Raw genomic sequence first — 14,616 nt, 5'->3', positions numbered from 1 at the left:
TCCAAACAGGTTGATACTTCTCTGTGCTGGCCACATGGCTGTAGTCAAAGATCCTTTGGAAGGAGTCAGGAGAAGCTGCCCCAACTCTTGAAGCCCCCAAGCCAAGCATCTCTGAGAACAGCTTCACCCTAGAGCCCTAGGGCTGCACCCGGGCCTGTCACCACTTTCCTGGAGGAGCCCTGGAGCCCCTCTCACAGCTGGAGGAGAGCAACTTCCCAACTGTTCTTTCTGCCTTTGCAGACCCCTCCCTCCAACCTCTGGTTATTGAAAAAGTCCTGAATTAATGTCTCCCCTTCTGGAACCATCTAGGTGTTGGAAGCATGTGGGCAAGTCCTTGTGTGGATGCCTTAACTTACCCAGAGGCCCAGGTGCAGGGAAGCTGCTCCTGCCCTGTGGGAGGGGAAGGTGGACCAGGGTGCCCCGCATATTGCCCCGCGGCAGTTATTTGAGACCGCAGGGCAGCCAGGCCAAGGATAAGCCTGGCTCCTGTTGCATCAGATGGTTCTCCAGGGACCTGAGCTGGGAGCCTCTGCCAGGGCTTTAAACAGCTGCCCCATCGATCTGGCCTGCAAGGCGCACAGGCGGCACCGGGCCAGCCTCTGCGTGGCACTCGGGTTTCCCTCCTGGGGGCTGGGGTCAAGCGCCAGGTAATCGCCCGATTCCCTCCTAGACCTGGGGGTGGGAAAGGAGGAGGCTTAGTCCCCTCCCTCCATCAGATGCCGGCTAGAGCCCCCACTGCTTATCAATGAGGAGGAGTGACCATAGTTGGGGGTGCCTGGGTGGCTCAGCCGTTGAACGTCTGCCTTTGGCTCAGGTCCTGGGATCGAGTCCCGCATCCGGCTACCCACAGAGAGCCTGCTTCTCCCTCTGCCTATGTCTCTGCCTCTCTGTCTCTCATGAATAAATAAAATCTTAAAAAAAAAAAAAGACTAGTTGACTTTCAGCAAATGGGATGGTGACAGTATTCCTACGGGATTGTTATGAAGATTAAGCGTATGTAAAGTGCTGAACAAGCGACTTAGACCTGATAGGTGGTTGTCTTTTCTTGCAGTTCCTTCCTGCCGCCGCCGCTGCTGCTAATAGGCTTGTGTGTATATATATCCTTTGTGCTTTTATCTATTTTCCTGCTTATGTACATTTCCCTCCTCCTATCCCCCCACCCTGGCCTTCTGACAAAGCCACCACCATTTTGTAAGGGACTGTAGTTTCTCTCCAAACCGATGGGAAAGTGAGTTTTTGGATTGCCATCACACAACCAACATTTGTCACCTTAGTTCAGGTGGGGAGGTGAAGTCAGGTGAGGGGGAGAGCCTAGGAACGGCCGTAGGCTCCTCCCATCTTATGCATCCCAACCGCTAAAGGAGGTCACTTTCGCTTTAAATGCAAATTGCCTCCTGCCAGCTCCACTTCCACGGCTCCCTTCCCTAAGAGGGGAGCAGCAAGGGCGGAGGGACCCGCTCGGAAGCCTCCGTGCAGACCCCACACCTCCAGGTCAGTTGCCCCCGTCCAGGGTGTGGGAGGGTGCAGGACGTCGCAGGTCTGATGCTCCGTTTTGGATCCTGGCTCCCCCGCTGAGCGATCCATTTGGCGGCACACGGCTTTGAAGACTGAGCGTGGGAAATAGATCCCAGGTAGCCCCAGCCTTCCTGGGGAGCAGGGGTTCCTGCTCCAATTCGTCTACCGAGTCCGTAATAGGGCCAAGCTGCTGCAACGCGAGACGCAGGACGTGCTCCTGTCTCCCCTCCACCACACCCCTCGGGGCCAGCCAGCCGGGGGCCAATTCCGATGCTTATGCCCCCGGTGGCGCCACCATCCCAGAGTGCGGCCCAGGGCGAGCCGCTTGGGAGAGGCCGGGCTCCCCCGGGAGGACCTCAGCGGCCTGAGGCGCAGGGTGGAGCTGGGCTGGGGGCTGAGCAGTGCCGGCCGCGGCGGCCCTTGTCGGAGGCCGAGTGCGCCCGCCGCCCGCCGCCCGCCACCCGCCCGCCCCGGCTGCCGCGGAAGCGGAGCCGCCCTCCGGCTGCGGAGAGGGAAGCGGCGGCGCGCCGGCCCGGACGACTGGGAGCCGCCGGAGCCTTGCGGCCGGGCGCGGGCGGCAGGGGCCGGATGCCAGCGGCCAAGTCGGGGAGCCCCGTCCCCGTCTTCTGGTGGCTACTGCCCGACACCCAGGTCTCCCCAGGTGCCCCCCCGGACTTGGCCACCCCCCTTACTGACGGGGCCGAGGGGCTTGTCGGCGTCTGCCCGGACCGCTGGCCGAATAGAGGCGGGCCCAGTGAAGGCGCTGCTAGTCCGCCGCCCCGCCGCCCCGCCGCCCCCTCCCTTCCCTTGCCAGCTCCGCCCCTCCGCTACTGGGGCAGGAAATCCCAGCAGCAGCAGCGGGAGGATGGTGGCCGCTCCACCCCTCCTAGGCGCGGGCCAGGTTTTCAGGCTGGGGCTGGAGGGCAGGCGGGGGGCCTAAGCTGGGTCCTGGCAGGCCCTTCAATACACATCCAAGACCCCAGCAGGAAGGCACTGGCCTCTGGCCCTGCCCATACTGGACAGAGGAGGGGACAGTCAGAAGGTCCAGGGCCCCTGCTTTGCGGCTCTCAGGGCTTGCGGGATGAAGTGATGACTTTGCCTCTCACTGTCTCAGTGGGACCTGAGGCCTAACTGGCATCCAATGGAGGACAAGAAGAAGAAAAGGAGTCCCAAGCCCTGCCTGACCCAGCCAGCCCAGGCCCCGGGCACACTACGAAGGGTCCCTGTGCCCACCAGCCACAGCGGCTCCTTGGCCCTGGGACTCCCTCATCTGCCATCCCCCAAACAGCGGGCCAAGTTCAAGAGGTGGGTACAGAAGGAAAGCAAGGCAAGGAGGGAGGGACCCCAACTCTGGGCTGAGCCCTGTGGGAAGGAAGGTAAAGACAGCCTTAGCCTAGTTACTAAGCAACAGTTGATGCCTTCCCTGGGGCTGCCCTACTGGCTCCTGAGAACTCAGAGATGCCTCCGCCCCAATCTCTGCCCTCAGGCCTAGGGTAAAGCTAAATGGGTGACTGTGCACCTTAGAGAAGGGAGTGAGGCGATGCTGCCAGAAACTGAGAGGCTATAGGGCACACGGGAGAGAGACAATGTCAAAGCCAAAGGACCTGCCTGACATGGAAGAAAAATATTGCCCAGAAGGTTCCCAGAACCACAGGTGGTTTGTGGCCCCAGAGAATCATGGAGCAGGAGATGGTAACAGGATACTCAGGTGTACGTACGATTTGAATTTTCTGCTAAATTTTTCTTAATGATTAGGAATTTGCATCCTACCCTTCAACCTGTCCATGTGTGTTTCCCACTAAACACGAGGTGTTCTTTCTCCCATTATCATGCCTCCCTCTGGCTTTGCACACTACTAGCCTGAGACAGATGTCTGGGGATGGTGACAGTGGGGTGTGACAGAAGCTCAGAGCTGGAACAAAGACTGTAGGGAATGCAACAGGAGAGAAGGGCGGGCAGGCTGAGAAGGGTCATTCAGTGTTATCCTGGGGTGATGGAAAATTCAAAACAGTTTTGAAGTAGAAGAGGAGCAGAAAGACATTTTGGGGAGAGATAAGATGGCTGTCATGGCAATAAGGAGTAAATGTCCCCAAGTGAGGGCAAGTGATACTCGGGGTCAGGTGAAGAATGAAGGCAGGGCTCAGATAGGAATCCAAAAGCCCCCTTCCAGGCCTGGTTCTGGCCATGAGGGTCATCTGAAAACAGAAACTTCTTTTGACCTCTTCTCCCTTCTCCTCACCCGCTCCCTTCCCATCCCAATCTGGTGCTCAGGGCAGGGCCACAAGAACAAACATCCCTTTCTGTTCTGGAGTAGAGAGGAAGATGAATTAGTACATAAAGGGCATAAAAAAACCCTTTGGGTACCTGGCCACTCCCACCCTGTGACCATGGTCATACCCACCCCAACCAGGGTAGGCAAGGAGAAATGCCGCCCAGTGCTGGCTGGAAGTGGGGGCGGCTCTGCAGGCACCCCCCTGCAGCACTCCTTTCTGACCGAGGTGACCGACGTCTATGAGATGGAGGGGGGACTGTTGAACTTGCTCAATGACTTTCACTCAGGCCGGCTGCAGGCCTTTGGTGAGTTCCAGGGGCTGGGCCAAGAGGGTATGTGGCGGTGGGGGTGGAGGGCCTGGTCTCTGGGAGGTGGCTGGGGACCGGGTCCCAAGCTGCTCCCAGAGCTCAGACAGGTGCTGTCCAGGGAAGGAATGCTCCTTTGAGCAGCTGGAGCACGTGCGGGAGATGCAGGAGAAGCTGGCCCGGTTGCACTTCAGCCTGGACGTGTGTGGGGAGGAGGAGGAGGAGGAAGAGGAAGAGGACGGGGTCACTGAGGGGCTGCCTGAGGAACAGAAGAAGACGATGGCTGACCGCAACCTGGACCAGCTGCTTAGCAATGTGGGTCAGGGCTGGGTGCTGCTCTTCCCCGCGACACTGGGGGTGGGGGAGGTAAACCTAAGGCTAGTCCTGGCCCCTGGGTGAAAAGCTGGGGGTGCATGGAGCCTCAACCCCCACAAGATGGCTCCCAGAGCATCCGAGGTTTGGCCTGGTGCCTCTCCTGACAGAAACCTCCTTTTCTCTCTGTTGACAGCTGGAAGATCTTAGTAATTCTATGTATCCTTTCTGGGCAATCCTTCTGTGTGTATGTGTGTCTACACCTCCCACAGCTGAGATGAGTTCCCTTCTTCCCACCACCCTCTAGGACTATTTACAATATAACCAACCTCTCTCCCCTTTCTGTGGAACTGAAGAATTAGCCACAAACTGCCCCACACAGAGATTTCACCCAAATAGCAGGAGGAAGGTAGTTGCAGGGAATGTGATTTATGTACTTACGAAGATCTTTGCAAGTGAGGCTTTTGGCTGGCTCGGTTGATGGAGCACAGGATTCCCAGTCTCTGGGGTTGTGAATTCGAGCCCCATGTTGGATGTAGGGATTACTCAAAAATAAAACTTCTAGTTACACTAGTGAAAAAGATAATTTTTTTTTTCTTTTAAGAGAGGGAGATGGGGTGAGCCGAGGGAGAGGGAGAGAATCTTACACAGGCTCCATGCCCAGGCAAGAGCCCCCTGCAGGGCTCCATCTCACAACCCTGAGATCATGACCTGAGCCAAAAACCAAGAGTGTGACCCTTAACTGACAGAGCCACCCAGGCGCCCCCAAAATAAAATCTTTAAAAGAAAGAAAATCTTTGCAAGTAGTTTAGCTGACACCAATCCATGGCAAAGCTTGTCGGATGTCTTCCTACTCTTTCAACATTGGACAATTATTTTCACTGATTTCGGTGGGAGATCCCCATCTAGTCTTAAGCCAGAAATAGTGCAGGTGCACGTACCTGCAAGATCTAGACCAAGAGGGATCCCTGGGTGGCGCAGCGGTTTGGCGCCTGCCTTTGGCCCAGGGCACGATCCTGGAGACCCCGGATCGAATCCCACATCGGGCTCCCTGCATGGAGCCTGCTTCTCCCTCTGCCTATGTCTCTGCCTCTCTCTCTCTGTGTGACTATCATGAATAAATAAATAAAATCTTTAAAAAAAAAAAAAAAAAAAAAGATCTAGACCAAGAGAGAAGGGATAAGCCACCTAGCAAGGGGGGCAGGTGTGGACTGCAACCTGGACCACGGATCACCCGAGCCCCCGCCCCCGCCCTAGTGCAGTTGGGGAGGGGCGGACGGGGCGGGACAGACTGAGGTCCAGAGCGTCACAATCCTTGACCGGCACAGCCAGAAGCTGCACCTGGCGGAGAACGCCGAGCCTGAGGAGCAGTCCGCCGCGTAGCGTCGGCCCCAAGTCGGACCTCTCACTCCGTTTAAACTGTGACTTTTTACTGATTCGATCGGGTGTTTCGCGGCCCCCCAGGTGCTATGGGGGAGGGGGGCACTGGATGGAATTAAACCAGACAGACAGACAGACAGACACCGGCTCCGTGTGCTTCCTGCCTTCCCTGCGCCGTCACCCGGGGAAGCCCCCGGCCCCGACCCCGCGGAGGCACCGGGCGCCACACACGGTGGCACCGACGCGCCAGCTCGGGGGCTGCAATTCCCAGCGCGGGGTCTGCGAGCGCGAGGGGTGAGCCGGCGGCCCGACGCCGCGCATCACTGCGGGAGGAACAAGGTTGCCATGGAGACGGGGGCGGAGCCTGCGCGCGGCGCGGACTCGTGACGCATCTCGTAGGCGCCCGGCGAGCCGCGGGTCCGTGGGCGCCGGGATGGAGCGGGAGCGGTTGGTGTGGAGCGTCTCGGCGCTGCAGGTGCGGAGCGGGCCGGGGGCGCACGGTTCCCACCGCGGGATCTCGGACTGGGCGGCTCGGACGAGATGCGGCTGCCACGCTCAGTCGCCCTCCCTCGTGCCCCCCTCTAGAATCACCGGCCCACCCCCACCTGAAGAATGCTGGGACCCACGGACCCCCCCGCCCCGCCACTCCCCCGTACGCTCCTGCGGGATCCAGGAAGTGGGGGGAAGGGCCTCAAATTCAAAAGGGGGATCCAGTCGGGCATCCTCCCTTGAACGCTCGGAGACTGTCCTGACGCACGGAACCGCCTACCCTTTCCCCGTGGCCAGATCCCCTCTTACAGTCCCTGGGATGACCTCTCCAGGAGAATCCCCCACAAGTTCCCGCTTCTGCAGTGATAAGCATTTTCTTTCCCCTTATTCTCCACGCCAGGCCTGCGTCCGGGGCTTCTTGGTCCGACGCCACTTCCAGAGCCTTCGAGCTGAGTATGAGGCTATTGTACGAGAAATCGAGGGTGATCTGGGCACGCTTCAGTGGACAGAGGGCTGGATTCCCAGGCCCCAGTTTCTCCCAGAGGTACTAAACACCCCAGTGGAAGATGGGCGGGGAGGAGGGACCTGGGCAGGGAATGCAGAGAAATGGTAGCATCCACCCCTTCCTGTTGACAAGCTTTTCTCTGGGGAAGCGACTCCACTCTTCACATTACAGTCCTTAATCCTTACCACTTTGCATGCTAAATCTGGGCACCCAGATGTTTTTGGATGGTTTAGCTGTGAGGTTCTCATACTTCTAATTTCTTAGAAGGCAAAATACCATCGGACCCGGAAACCCCAAAGGAGGGCACCAGATCCACAGCAGGAACTTTGGAGCCGCTTCTCAAGTAAAGAACCTGAGAGAGATGTTGTCTTGGGGGAGGTGATGCTGAAGAGGTCAGGAAAGAGCTCGGCAGACTCAGGAAGTCTTCTTTGCAGAAGTGACAGCCTCTGGTTTCAGGATGAGCACAGCAGGAAAGCCAGGAATGTCAGCCGAGAGGAGATCAGAGATACGCCAAGTATGGAGAACCCAGGTACCTCTCTGCCTGGACTCAGGGCAAGCCCCTGACCTGCTCTCGGCCTCAGCTTCCCCATCTGACTTTTATTTTATTTTATTTTTATTTTTATTTTTATTTATTTATGATAGTCACAGAGAGAGAGAGAGAGGCAGAGACATAGGCAGAGGGAGAAGCAGGCTCCATGCACCGGGAGCCCGATGTGGGATTCAATCCCGGGTCTCCAGGATCGCGCCCTGGGCCAAAGGCAGGCGCCATACCGCTGCGCCACCCAGGGACCCCTCCCCATCTGAAAAGTGAAAGTCTTGTGCTCAATAAGGTGCATCCCTCTCCTCTTTCCCCATGCCTAGTTAATGGCACTCATGGGTAGGGAGGGGGAGAGTAGCCAGTACCCAGTGTGTACCCCTAAAAGCCTTCTCCCTCTTTTCTTCCCTCCTTCACAGAAGCTGCAGGTCCAGGACTGCCCTACAGCCCCACAGAGCTCCGGGAGCTCCAGTACCACCACAACCACTTGGCCATGGAACTGCTGTGGCTGCAACAGGCTATCAGTAGCCGTAAGGAGGTAGGCACTACCTTGGAGCCCTTCCTGCATGTTTAGGGCCAGGGGTGGGGCTTAGAGAAAAGCCTCCTGCTCTATGCTTAAGCAGTCCTGCCTGGTACAGTGTCTGTACTCTTCCCCAACAGTACCTGATTCTTAAACAAACACTGACATCTGGCCCAGAGGTGAGCCGGCCCAGAGACAAGCCCAACTTGTGCCCAGATGGCAGGACACAGACCTGTGAGAGGGCTGGGTCACAAACAAGCCCACCACCAAAAAACCAGTCCTACAGAGACAGGACCACTAGAGAGCCAGACTATGTGGATGACTGTTGGAGGCTCAAAGCACAACGCCACAAGTCCCTGGAAAGACTGGCCACTACAGACAAAACTACTGCTGGGATCAAGTACAGGGACCCATGCTACAGAAGAGCTGGGCCACAGCTGCCCACACTATCAGATAACCAGGCCTTAGAGAACAGGTTCACCAAAGAGCCAGACTGTGGGGAACAGACCTTTGGACGGACCTGCCCGCAGCGGATGACTGCCCTGGATGACCACACCCCCAAAGACCTCAAACCCAGGGGCTCCTATTCCGAAAAGGCCAGGACCTGGGTGCCCACACTCTGTGAAGACCCAGATATTGAGGACAAGTCTCCCACAGGGCCGGAACACAGAGAGGCCAATCGCCAAAGAGCTAGGCCACGGAAGTCGGACCTCTCAGAGGACTTTGGCATATGGGATGAGACCTTGGCAGAGTATGGTGGCCAGGATCTCTGGAAGACTAAACCACCTAAGGGCCAGTTCCCTAGGGACAAAAGCTCCAGAGACAGAACCTCCAATGAACCTAGCCATGAGGAAGGGAAAAACCAGAGGATTGTACCATGGCAATCAAGGCCGCCTGAGAAACTGTCTTCAACAGGGACACTCCACATGGGAGAGGAAGGCCCTCCCTGGGGAGCCAGGGGGAAGACCCGCTTCCAAAGGGGGGTGCTATGAGAGGGTGATGAGGGAGGCAGGGCTTCATCCTTGTTCCCTGCTACCAGCTCTACCTTCTGCCCTTGGCCATTGGTGGCTAATGGGGCCAAGAGAAGCTGGAGCAAGGAGCTGGCACCAGCATAGGGAGAGGATAGGAAGAGACTCTCTTCCATCCTCTGTCTGTAGCTTAATCCAAATTTTGGGACAGGGAGTTATCCGGGGTAAGTAAAGTGGGGAGCCTGATAGAGAATAAAGGTTTTTCATGGATTCTACACCTGGTTGCATTCATCATCTGTCTCTGTTCAGGATCGACATTGGGCCTTCCTGTTCCCTACCTGCTGGCATGCGGCATCTTCCCAGGGCTGGCTGGGAGCCACAGTCCAGGGGCTGACTGGCCATCCTTGGGAACAGCCCCCAAAGCTGATCTTCCTTTGAGCTCAGCCCTTGGCCTTCGGAGTGGCAGGGTGCCTCAGAATTCTTCCCTCTATCCAGTATTGGAACATCTGTGTTTCAGTGTTATCTCCAGCACTGCCTCTCACTAAGCCCCAGAGTCTTCCTTCCAATATAGTCATCAGACCCACCCAACTCTCGAGAGGCCCCACCAAGGGCTGACTGGCTGAGACCCAGAATGGAGACACATGCTCCTGCAGTCTCTCCCTGCCTTCTTTGGTGAGGGGGCAGGACTCTACTTATGATTGGCACTACTCCTGGCCTGCCTGGTTGCCTGGCAACAGATCTGCGTCTATGGCAGAGGACACACTATGGCTGGTGGTGGCAATCCAGCAGCCAAGAGGGTGGTGATATACCGGAACGGGGACCCCTACTTTCCAGGCCACCAGCTGGTGGTGAGTCAACGCCGCTTTCCCACCCTGGAGACCTTCCTCCAGGAGGTGACATCGATTGTGCAGGCCCCAGTGGCAGTGCGGGCCCTCTATACGCCTTGTCACGGCCACCGTGTCACTGACCTGGCCGACCTGCAGAATGGAGGGCAGTATGTGGCTGCTGGCTTCGAAAGATTCTGCAAGCTGCAGTGAGTGGGCTGGGGCTGGTTAGAGCCTTGGGAGGGAGGGAACTGCAAGAGCAGTAGTATTTGTATTTAGTACTTGTATGTGCAGGCACCTCATATGTTCTCTTCTGGAATACAGCAGCCCTATGCAGGGGGTGGTCTTATCCCTGTTCTGTAGCAGGGAAAATCAAGACAGGCTAAATATCCTGCCTAAGAGCCTACAAATTACAAACAGCGGAGCCACAGCTCTAGGGAATGTCTGACCCTGGTATTTATGCCCATCACAGTCAGGACTGGGCTGCTAGGAGAACATTCTCTGCAAGGTGAGCCCCTTTTTCCAAAGGCTCTTCTTGATTGGATCCTCTACCACCACCATTGCCCACCGCTAAATCCATCCATCACTTCCTCCCTGCTGTGATAAGGCAACCTGTGCTCTCTGCTGGCTGGGGTCATCCCCTCTCAAGGTGGGGCCATGCCTTCCAAGATGGGAGAAGAATTTTGAGTACCTGAGCTTCCAACTCCTATCTGGTTTCCAGGTGCTCCTCAGCAGTCACCTGAGGTTGCTTAGGGTGGCATAAGGAGCAAGGGGTGGGAAGCCAGGCTGACCTAGAATCTGGGCTCTGGCACTTACTTCCGTGTACTTTAGGGGAGTCACTTAACTTTCTCTGTCTCACGGAAAATGAGATACAGTTGTGAGTGAGAATATTTCTGAGATACAGTATGATGCTTAAGGAACTAGTTTCTCTTGACCTTTAATCTTAATGGTTGGTGTCTGAGACCCCAGTCTGGATGTTCAGCCTGACACAGGGCCCTAAGGCAGGTTCAAGGGCCACATCTGTTTCTGGAAAGATGTTTTGAGACTATCCCAGTGGGAATGGATACCTGGTAAGCTGAGCCCCCAGGCTCCCCAAGATGACCTGTGACCCATCTGTCCTTTCAGCTATTTACCCCCCGGAAAGAAGGATTCAGGTGGAAAGGGCAGCAGATTACCAGTGAGTACTGGGAGTCGTCCTCTAACCCTTCGTGGGGTTGCCCCCAATTCTGTCTTGGAAGTCAGGGGCCCTGGAAATAACAGGACCTGCCAGTTCCACAGGGGGCACTCTGCACACCCACTCTGGAGTCAGTTGCTGCCCTTCCTGGGGTGCAGGATTTCAAAACTTTCCCTTGATCCTTTCCCAGCCTTTTACTTTATCTCCAGATTGTGGTCCCCAAAGCAAAGAGGAAGCTGTAAAACACATGGGGGCAAGGGGATGGTTGGAATGTGACTCCAGGGAGATGGAAGGGCCCTTTGGCGAAAGATGTAATCTATCCCATCCCTCCTTGCCCCCCTTGGACTGACCCCTCCAACCAAAGGCTTCAATTCTGTCCTGATTTGAGGGCGTGACTTGGGTTTCAGGGTCCTCCTGTGACTCCCTACCCACGTGACAGGACCCTTGGATCGCAACCACCTGCAGGCTCCCCCTGCTATATCCAGTGAGTACCAGCATCAGAGAGCAGGAACAGAGATTCTGTTTCAGTAAAGACCAAGAAAACGGCAGTGGATTTGTTCCAGGAGGCCCCAGGTCACCAGCAGGGATATAAAAATTCCCAGTGTGAGACACCTGGGTGGCTCAGTGGTTGAGCATCTGCCTTTGGCTCAGGGTGTGATCCTGGGGTCCGGGATCGAGTCCCGCATTGGGCTCCCTGAAGGAAGCCTACTTCTCCCTCTCTCTGTCTCTCATGAATAAATAAAATCTTTACAAAATAAAATAAAAAGTCCCAACGTGCCTGATGGGTGAAAATGGACCCATGCACTGGCTCTTAGATCATCTTCTGGCCCCGTGCTACCCTTCTTCCTCTCACACAGGGGGTTCTAGGGACTCTTCTTACCAGACTGCTTTGTCCCAGTGTGTTCAGGAATGGGGACCTGTTAAGTCCCCCATTTAGCCTGAAACTGTCCCAGGCTGCCAGCGAGGACTGGGAAACCGTGTTGAAGCTCCTGACTGAGAAGGCCAAACTGCAGGCCGGGGCTGTGTGCAAGTGAGTGCGGAGTGCGGGTCTGGGGAGGTCCACAAGTCCCTAGAGGGAGCCTCCCTACTGATTCCGGCTGCCCATGAGGGCGACAAGGCAAAAGGAAAGCACATTTCCCCAAATGGGATTCCTTCTATGCCACAGGGAGAGGCCCCTCCAGCTGAGCACCTGAAGGCAGGGCAGAGCCTGGGTGACTGGGCCAGGTGCCCAGAGGGCCAGCAGCCAAAGGATACCTTGGAATAGCCAAACCCATGCCATCATAGTCTGCCAAATATGAAGAGGCGTCTTGTTCACGGGCCTTTACTCACTTACCTCTCTCCCAGACTCTGCACCCTGGAGGGGCTCCCACTGTCAGCAAGAGAGGCTCTAGTGAATGGCCATTATTATGTGGCTGTCGGAGAGGAGGAGTTCAAGGCCCTCCCCTATCTGGAGCTGCTGGTGCCTAACCCCTCACTGCCCAGGGGCTGCTGGTACGTATGTGTGAGGTGGTGGGGCAGCAGAGTAGGGCAGAGGAAGCCACCCTGATCCCATGTCCTGCTCTGCTTACTATAAACCTTTTTTTTGTTGCAGGCACCCCCCAGACCCAAAGTCTAGGCTCCTCAAGCAGCAGGTAGGTGACGGGGGAGGCCATGGGAGGCAGGAAAGGAAAGAAAGGGGGTGACTGGCTAACCTCTCCTCCAGCTCAGGCTCTTATCGCATCTTCTTGTGGAACAGAGGTTACCATTCCCATTTTCCAGAGGAAACACTCAAGTCACAGGAGTGAAGTCAGTTGTTCAGGGCGATACGATTACTGAATGGTGAGGGCCAGACCAGAAGCTGGGGTAAAAGACTACAGCTAGGCTCTAACGAGGACCTTAGACTCTGAGTTGCTGGACCTAATGCCTTCCTGCCAGGCTGGATGCTGGGAGAGAGAACTGGCATATCTGGCATAGTAGGGTCCAGAGGAGCTTATCAGCTCCCCAGCTGATCCCAGACCTGAGCCCTCTCAAGAGATGAGCCACTGAGCACTTTGTGGTAGGGGTTTGAGGGACATGGCCTCGCTTCACTGGGCCTCTTCACTGGCTTCACTGGGCCTTCACGGGGCCTGAGTGCCAGGCCCTAGCTGCTGTCCCTGGATAAGGCAGCTTGATGGGAAGAGGGAGACAGGAGGGGATGCAGGCTGTGAAGATGGATGGCATCTCTCCCAACTTCCCACAGGCACCAGCAGCATTCAAGCTTGGCCTGCCAGGAGTGAAGGCAAGAAGAGCCAGTACCCAGAGTCCAAGCCCCATATCGCCTCTACAGGCCCATGGCCACAGGGCACAGGTACCACAGCCCTCTTCAAAGGAGCCAAGCCAAATCGGGCCTTTTTATGCCAGACCCCAGCAGGCCATTCAGCCAAGAAGCAGGCTCCCCATACCCTCATTTTCATTTCCATCAGGTGAGGGGACCCTGGGCCCTTCTCAGCCACCCTCTACCAGTGACAGAGAATGTTCCCCACTGTTGTGGGAGGGGTCCATGAAGGCACGGATGCCCGGGTATAGAGCTGGCCTGGACCTCCGCACACATCCTTCCTGCTGCCCCATGTGCATTCGTGGCCCCTGGCATCTCCACAGGGACCTGGCAGTAGGAAAAGAAGCACAGGGAAACTCAAAGCACTGAAACTTCAGGGGTGGGATTTGGAAGGAATGGGGGCCAAAACCCTGCATCAGAGCTACCCTGCCAGCCTCCAAGATAGTGGGGAACATGGAGCAAGGCTCAGGGGAGGGGAAGGGGCTGGGACAGAAGGGCAAGGGAAGAGCTGATGGCTCCTTGGCCTACCTAGGCATCAGCCAACACTGCCTCTTTCATCAGGAGTAAAGGGAGTGTATGAGGCTCCCCACCCAAGGAAGGAGACAGCAGGGGCCCAGGAAGTGGCAGATGACCAAGACACCTGCACAGACGACCCCTTGGATCAGGTAAGCAGGAGCTGGAAGCAATATGTTGGTTCAGGAGTTCTGAGCTGGAATGGCAGCCCTGGGTCTCTGGAGAGTTCCCCGTTAGGACTGTGAGCAGATCTAACTCTCCAAGCCTGACCTTCTACCTTGTTAAATGAGAGGGTAGATCCAAATGTATAAATTCTCTTCCTTTCCTGGGGTCAGAAACTTCAGCTGAGGGCAGGAGGCGACAAAGGATGCTAATGTTCCTTCCGTATGGCCTTCCGCCTCCTCCAGAGGGCAGCGCAGATGGTGGATGAGGCCCTGTGCCCAGAAAAGCAGCCTGGGGCTGAGGCAGCAATCTCAGCCTGTCTTGGGATTCAGCAGCGCCAGTGAGGAACTGGAGTGGCCACTCAGCAGCCACCTTTCATCCTCCTCTCCAGCAGCCTGTTTCAGAGGACCCACAGCCTCCTCTGGGCTCACAGGATACTCTGTAGCCCCCTCAGCCCTGCCCCACTCTTCTGCTCCTAAACCTACAGCCCAGTCTTCTTTTCCTTCTGAGTAGAACAGCCCTACCCTTGGAAGCCATGTTCCTATGGGGTTCTCTGGCCAGAGACAGGAGGAACCAACCAAGCTTGGGGGAGAAGCTATAAACTTGGGAGCAGCGGGATCCCTGGGTGGCGCAGCGGTTTGGCGCCTGCCTTTGGCCCAGGGCGCGATCCTGGAGACCCGGAATCGAATCCCACGTCGGGCTCCCGGTGCATGGAGCCTGCTTCTCCCTCTGCCTGTGTCTCTGCCTCTCTCTCTCTCTCTCTCTCTGTGTGACTATCATAAATAAATAAAAATTAAAAAAAAAAAAAAAACTTGGTAGCAGGTCTGTCGCAATAAAAGAATACTTACT

General features: G+C 56.4%; 3 protein-coding genes across 12 annotated transcripts; all 3 read left to right on the top strand.

Moving 5' to 3' along the window:
- Positions 1–1,284: 1,284 nt before the first annotated feature.
- On the top strand, positions 1,285–5,925 carry CCDC28B (coiled-coil domain containing 28B). Of its 7 annotated transcripts, none has more exons than XM_072827327.1 (6): positions 1,314–1,491; positions 2,630–2,820; positions 3,926–4,092; positions 4,214–4,407; positions 4,601–4,623; positions 5,733–5,925. In XM_072827327.1, exons 2-6 carry the CDS (start codon positions 2,657–2,659, stop codon positions 5,785–5,787), a joined length of 603 nt encoding a protein of 200 aa, XP_072683428.1. In that variant the 5' UTR covers positions 1,314–1,491; positions 2,630–2,656; the 3' UTR covers positions 5,788–5,925. The 7 variants fall into 7 exon arrangements, with proteins under 7 accessions (XP_072683424.1, XP_072683428.1, XP_072683425.1 ...); XM_072827322.1 differs by lacking the exon at positions 1,314–1,491 and adding an exon at positions 2,303–2,416; XM_072827323.1 differs by lacking the exon at positions 5,733–5,925 and having other exon boundaries at positions 1,285–1,491; positions 4,601–5,198.
- A 146-nt stretch (positions 5,926–6,071) lies between these two features.
- IQCC (IQ motif containing C) lies at positions 6,072–9,076 on the top strand. 2 transcript variants are annotated; one of them, XM_072827315.1, is made up of 5 exons: positions 6,072–6,259; positions 6,674–6,817; positions 7,043–7,307; positions 7,733–7,851; positions 7,974–9,076. In XM_072827315.1, exons 1-5 carry the CDS (start codon positions 6,218–6,220, stop codon positions 8,823–8,825), a joined length of 1,422 nt encoding a protein of 473 aa, XP_072683416.1. In that variant the 5' UTR covers positions 6,072–6,217; the 3' UTR covers positions 8,826–9,076. The 2 variants fall into 2 exon arrangements, with proteins under 2 accessions (XP_072683416.1, XP_072683415.1); XM_072827314.1 differs by lacking the exon at positions 6,072–6,259 and having other exon boundaries at positions 6,490–6,817.
- Positions 9,077–9,221: 145 nt separating this feature from the next.
- On the top strand, positions 9,222–14,545 carry DCDC2B (doublecortin domain containing 2B). Of its 3 annotated transcripts, none has more exons than XM_072827318.1 (9): positions 9,222–9,834; positions 10,751–10,802; positions 11,207–11,283; positions 11,698–11,829; positions 12,144–12,290; positions 12,391–12,430; positions 13,018–13,240; positions 13,654–13,757; positions 14,013–14,545. In XM_072827318.1, exons 1-9 carry the CDS (start codon positions 9,566–9,568, stop codon positions 14,109–14,111), a joined length of 1,143 nt encoding a protein of 380 aa, XP_072683419.1. In that variant the 5' UTR covers positions 9,222–9,565; the 3' UTR covers positions 14,112–14,545. The 3 variants fall into 3 exon arrangements, with proteins under 3 accessions (XP_072683419.1, XP_072683420.1, XP_072683418.1); XM_072827319.1 differs by having other exon boundaries at positions 13,941–14,545; XM_072827317.1 differs by lacking the exons at positions 13,654–13,757; positions 14,013–14,545 and having other exon boundaries at positions 13,018–13,621.
- Positions 14,546–14,616: the final 71 nt, after the last annotated feature.

The sequence above is a fragment of the Canis lupus genome, chromosome 5 (assembly GCF_048164855.1).
Source record: "Canis lupus baileyi chromosome 5, mCanLup2.hap1, whole genome shotgun sequence".
Taxonomy (NCBI): Eukaryota; Metazoa; Chordata; class Mammalia; order Carnivora; family Canidae; genus Canis; species Canis lupus.
The sequence above is the reverse complement of the archived record's forward strand: the minus strand, read 5'-3'. Positions and strand labels throughout refer to the sequence as shown.

Excerpts from the sequence above, each read along its gene's own strand:
- CCDC28B (XM_072827321.1), top strand. The coding sequence starts at position 2,381 with ATGGTGGCCGCTCCACCCCTCCTAGGCGCGGGCCAG. Across the intron at positions 2,417-2,629 it reads CCCTCCTAGGCGCGGGCCAG|TGGGACCTGAGGCCTAACTG; the intron begins GTTTTCAGGCTG and ends TCACTGTCTCAG. Across the intron at positions 2,821-3,925 it reads CAGCGGGCCAAGTTCAAGAG|GGTAGGCAAGGAGAAATGCC; the intron begins GTGGGTACAGAA and ends CACCCCAACCAG.
- IQCC (XM_072827314.1), top strand. The coding sequence starts at position 6,593 with ATGACCTCTCCAGGAGAATCCCCCACAAGTTCCCGCTTCTGCAGTGAT. Across the intron at positions 6,818-7,042 it reads GGCCCCAGTTTCTCCCAGAG|AAGGCAAAATACCATCGGAC; the intron begins GTACTAAACACC and ends CTAATTTCTTAG. Across the intron at positions 7,852-7,973 it reads CTATCAGTAGCCGTAAGGAG|TACCTGATTCTTAAACAAAC; the intron begins GTAGGCACTACC and ends CTTCCCCAACAG.
- DCDC2B (XM_072827317.1), top strand. The coding sequence starts at position 9,566 with ATGGCTGGTGGTGGCAATCCAGCAGCCAAGAGGGTGGTGATATACCGG. Across the intron at positions 9,835-10,750 it reads GAAAGATTCTGCAAGCTGCA|CTATTTACCCCCCGGAAAGA; the intron begins GTGAGTGGGCTG and ends CTGTCCTTTCAG. Across the intron at positions 12,431-13,017 it reads CTAGGCTCCTCAAGCAGCAG|GCACCAGCAGCATTCAAGCT; the intron begins GTAGGTGACGGG and ends AACTTCCCACAG.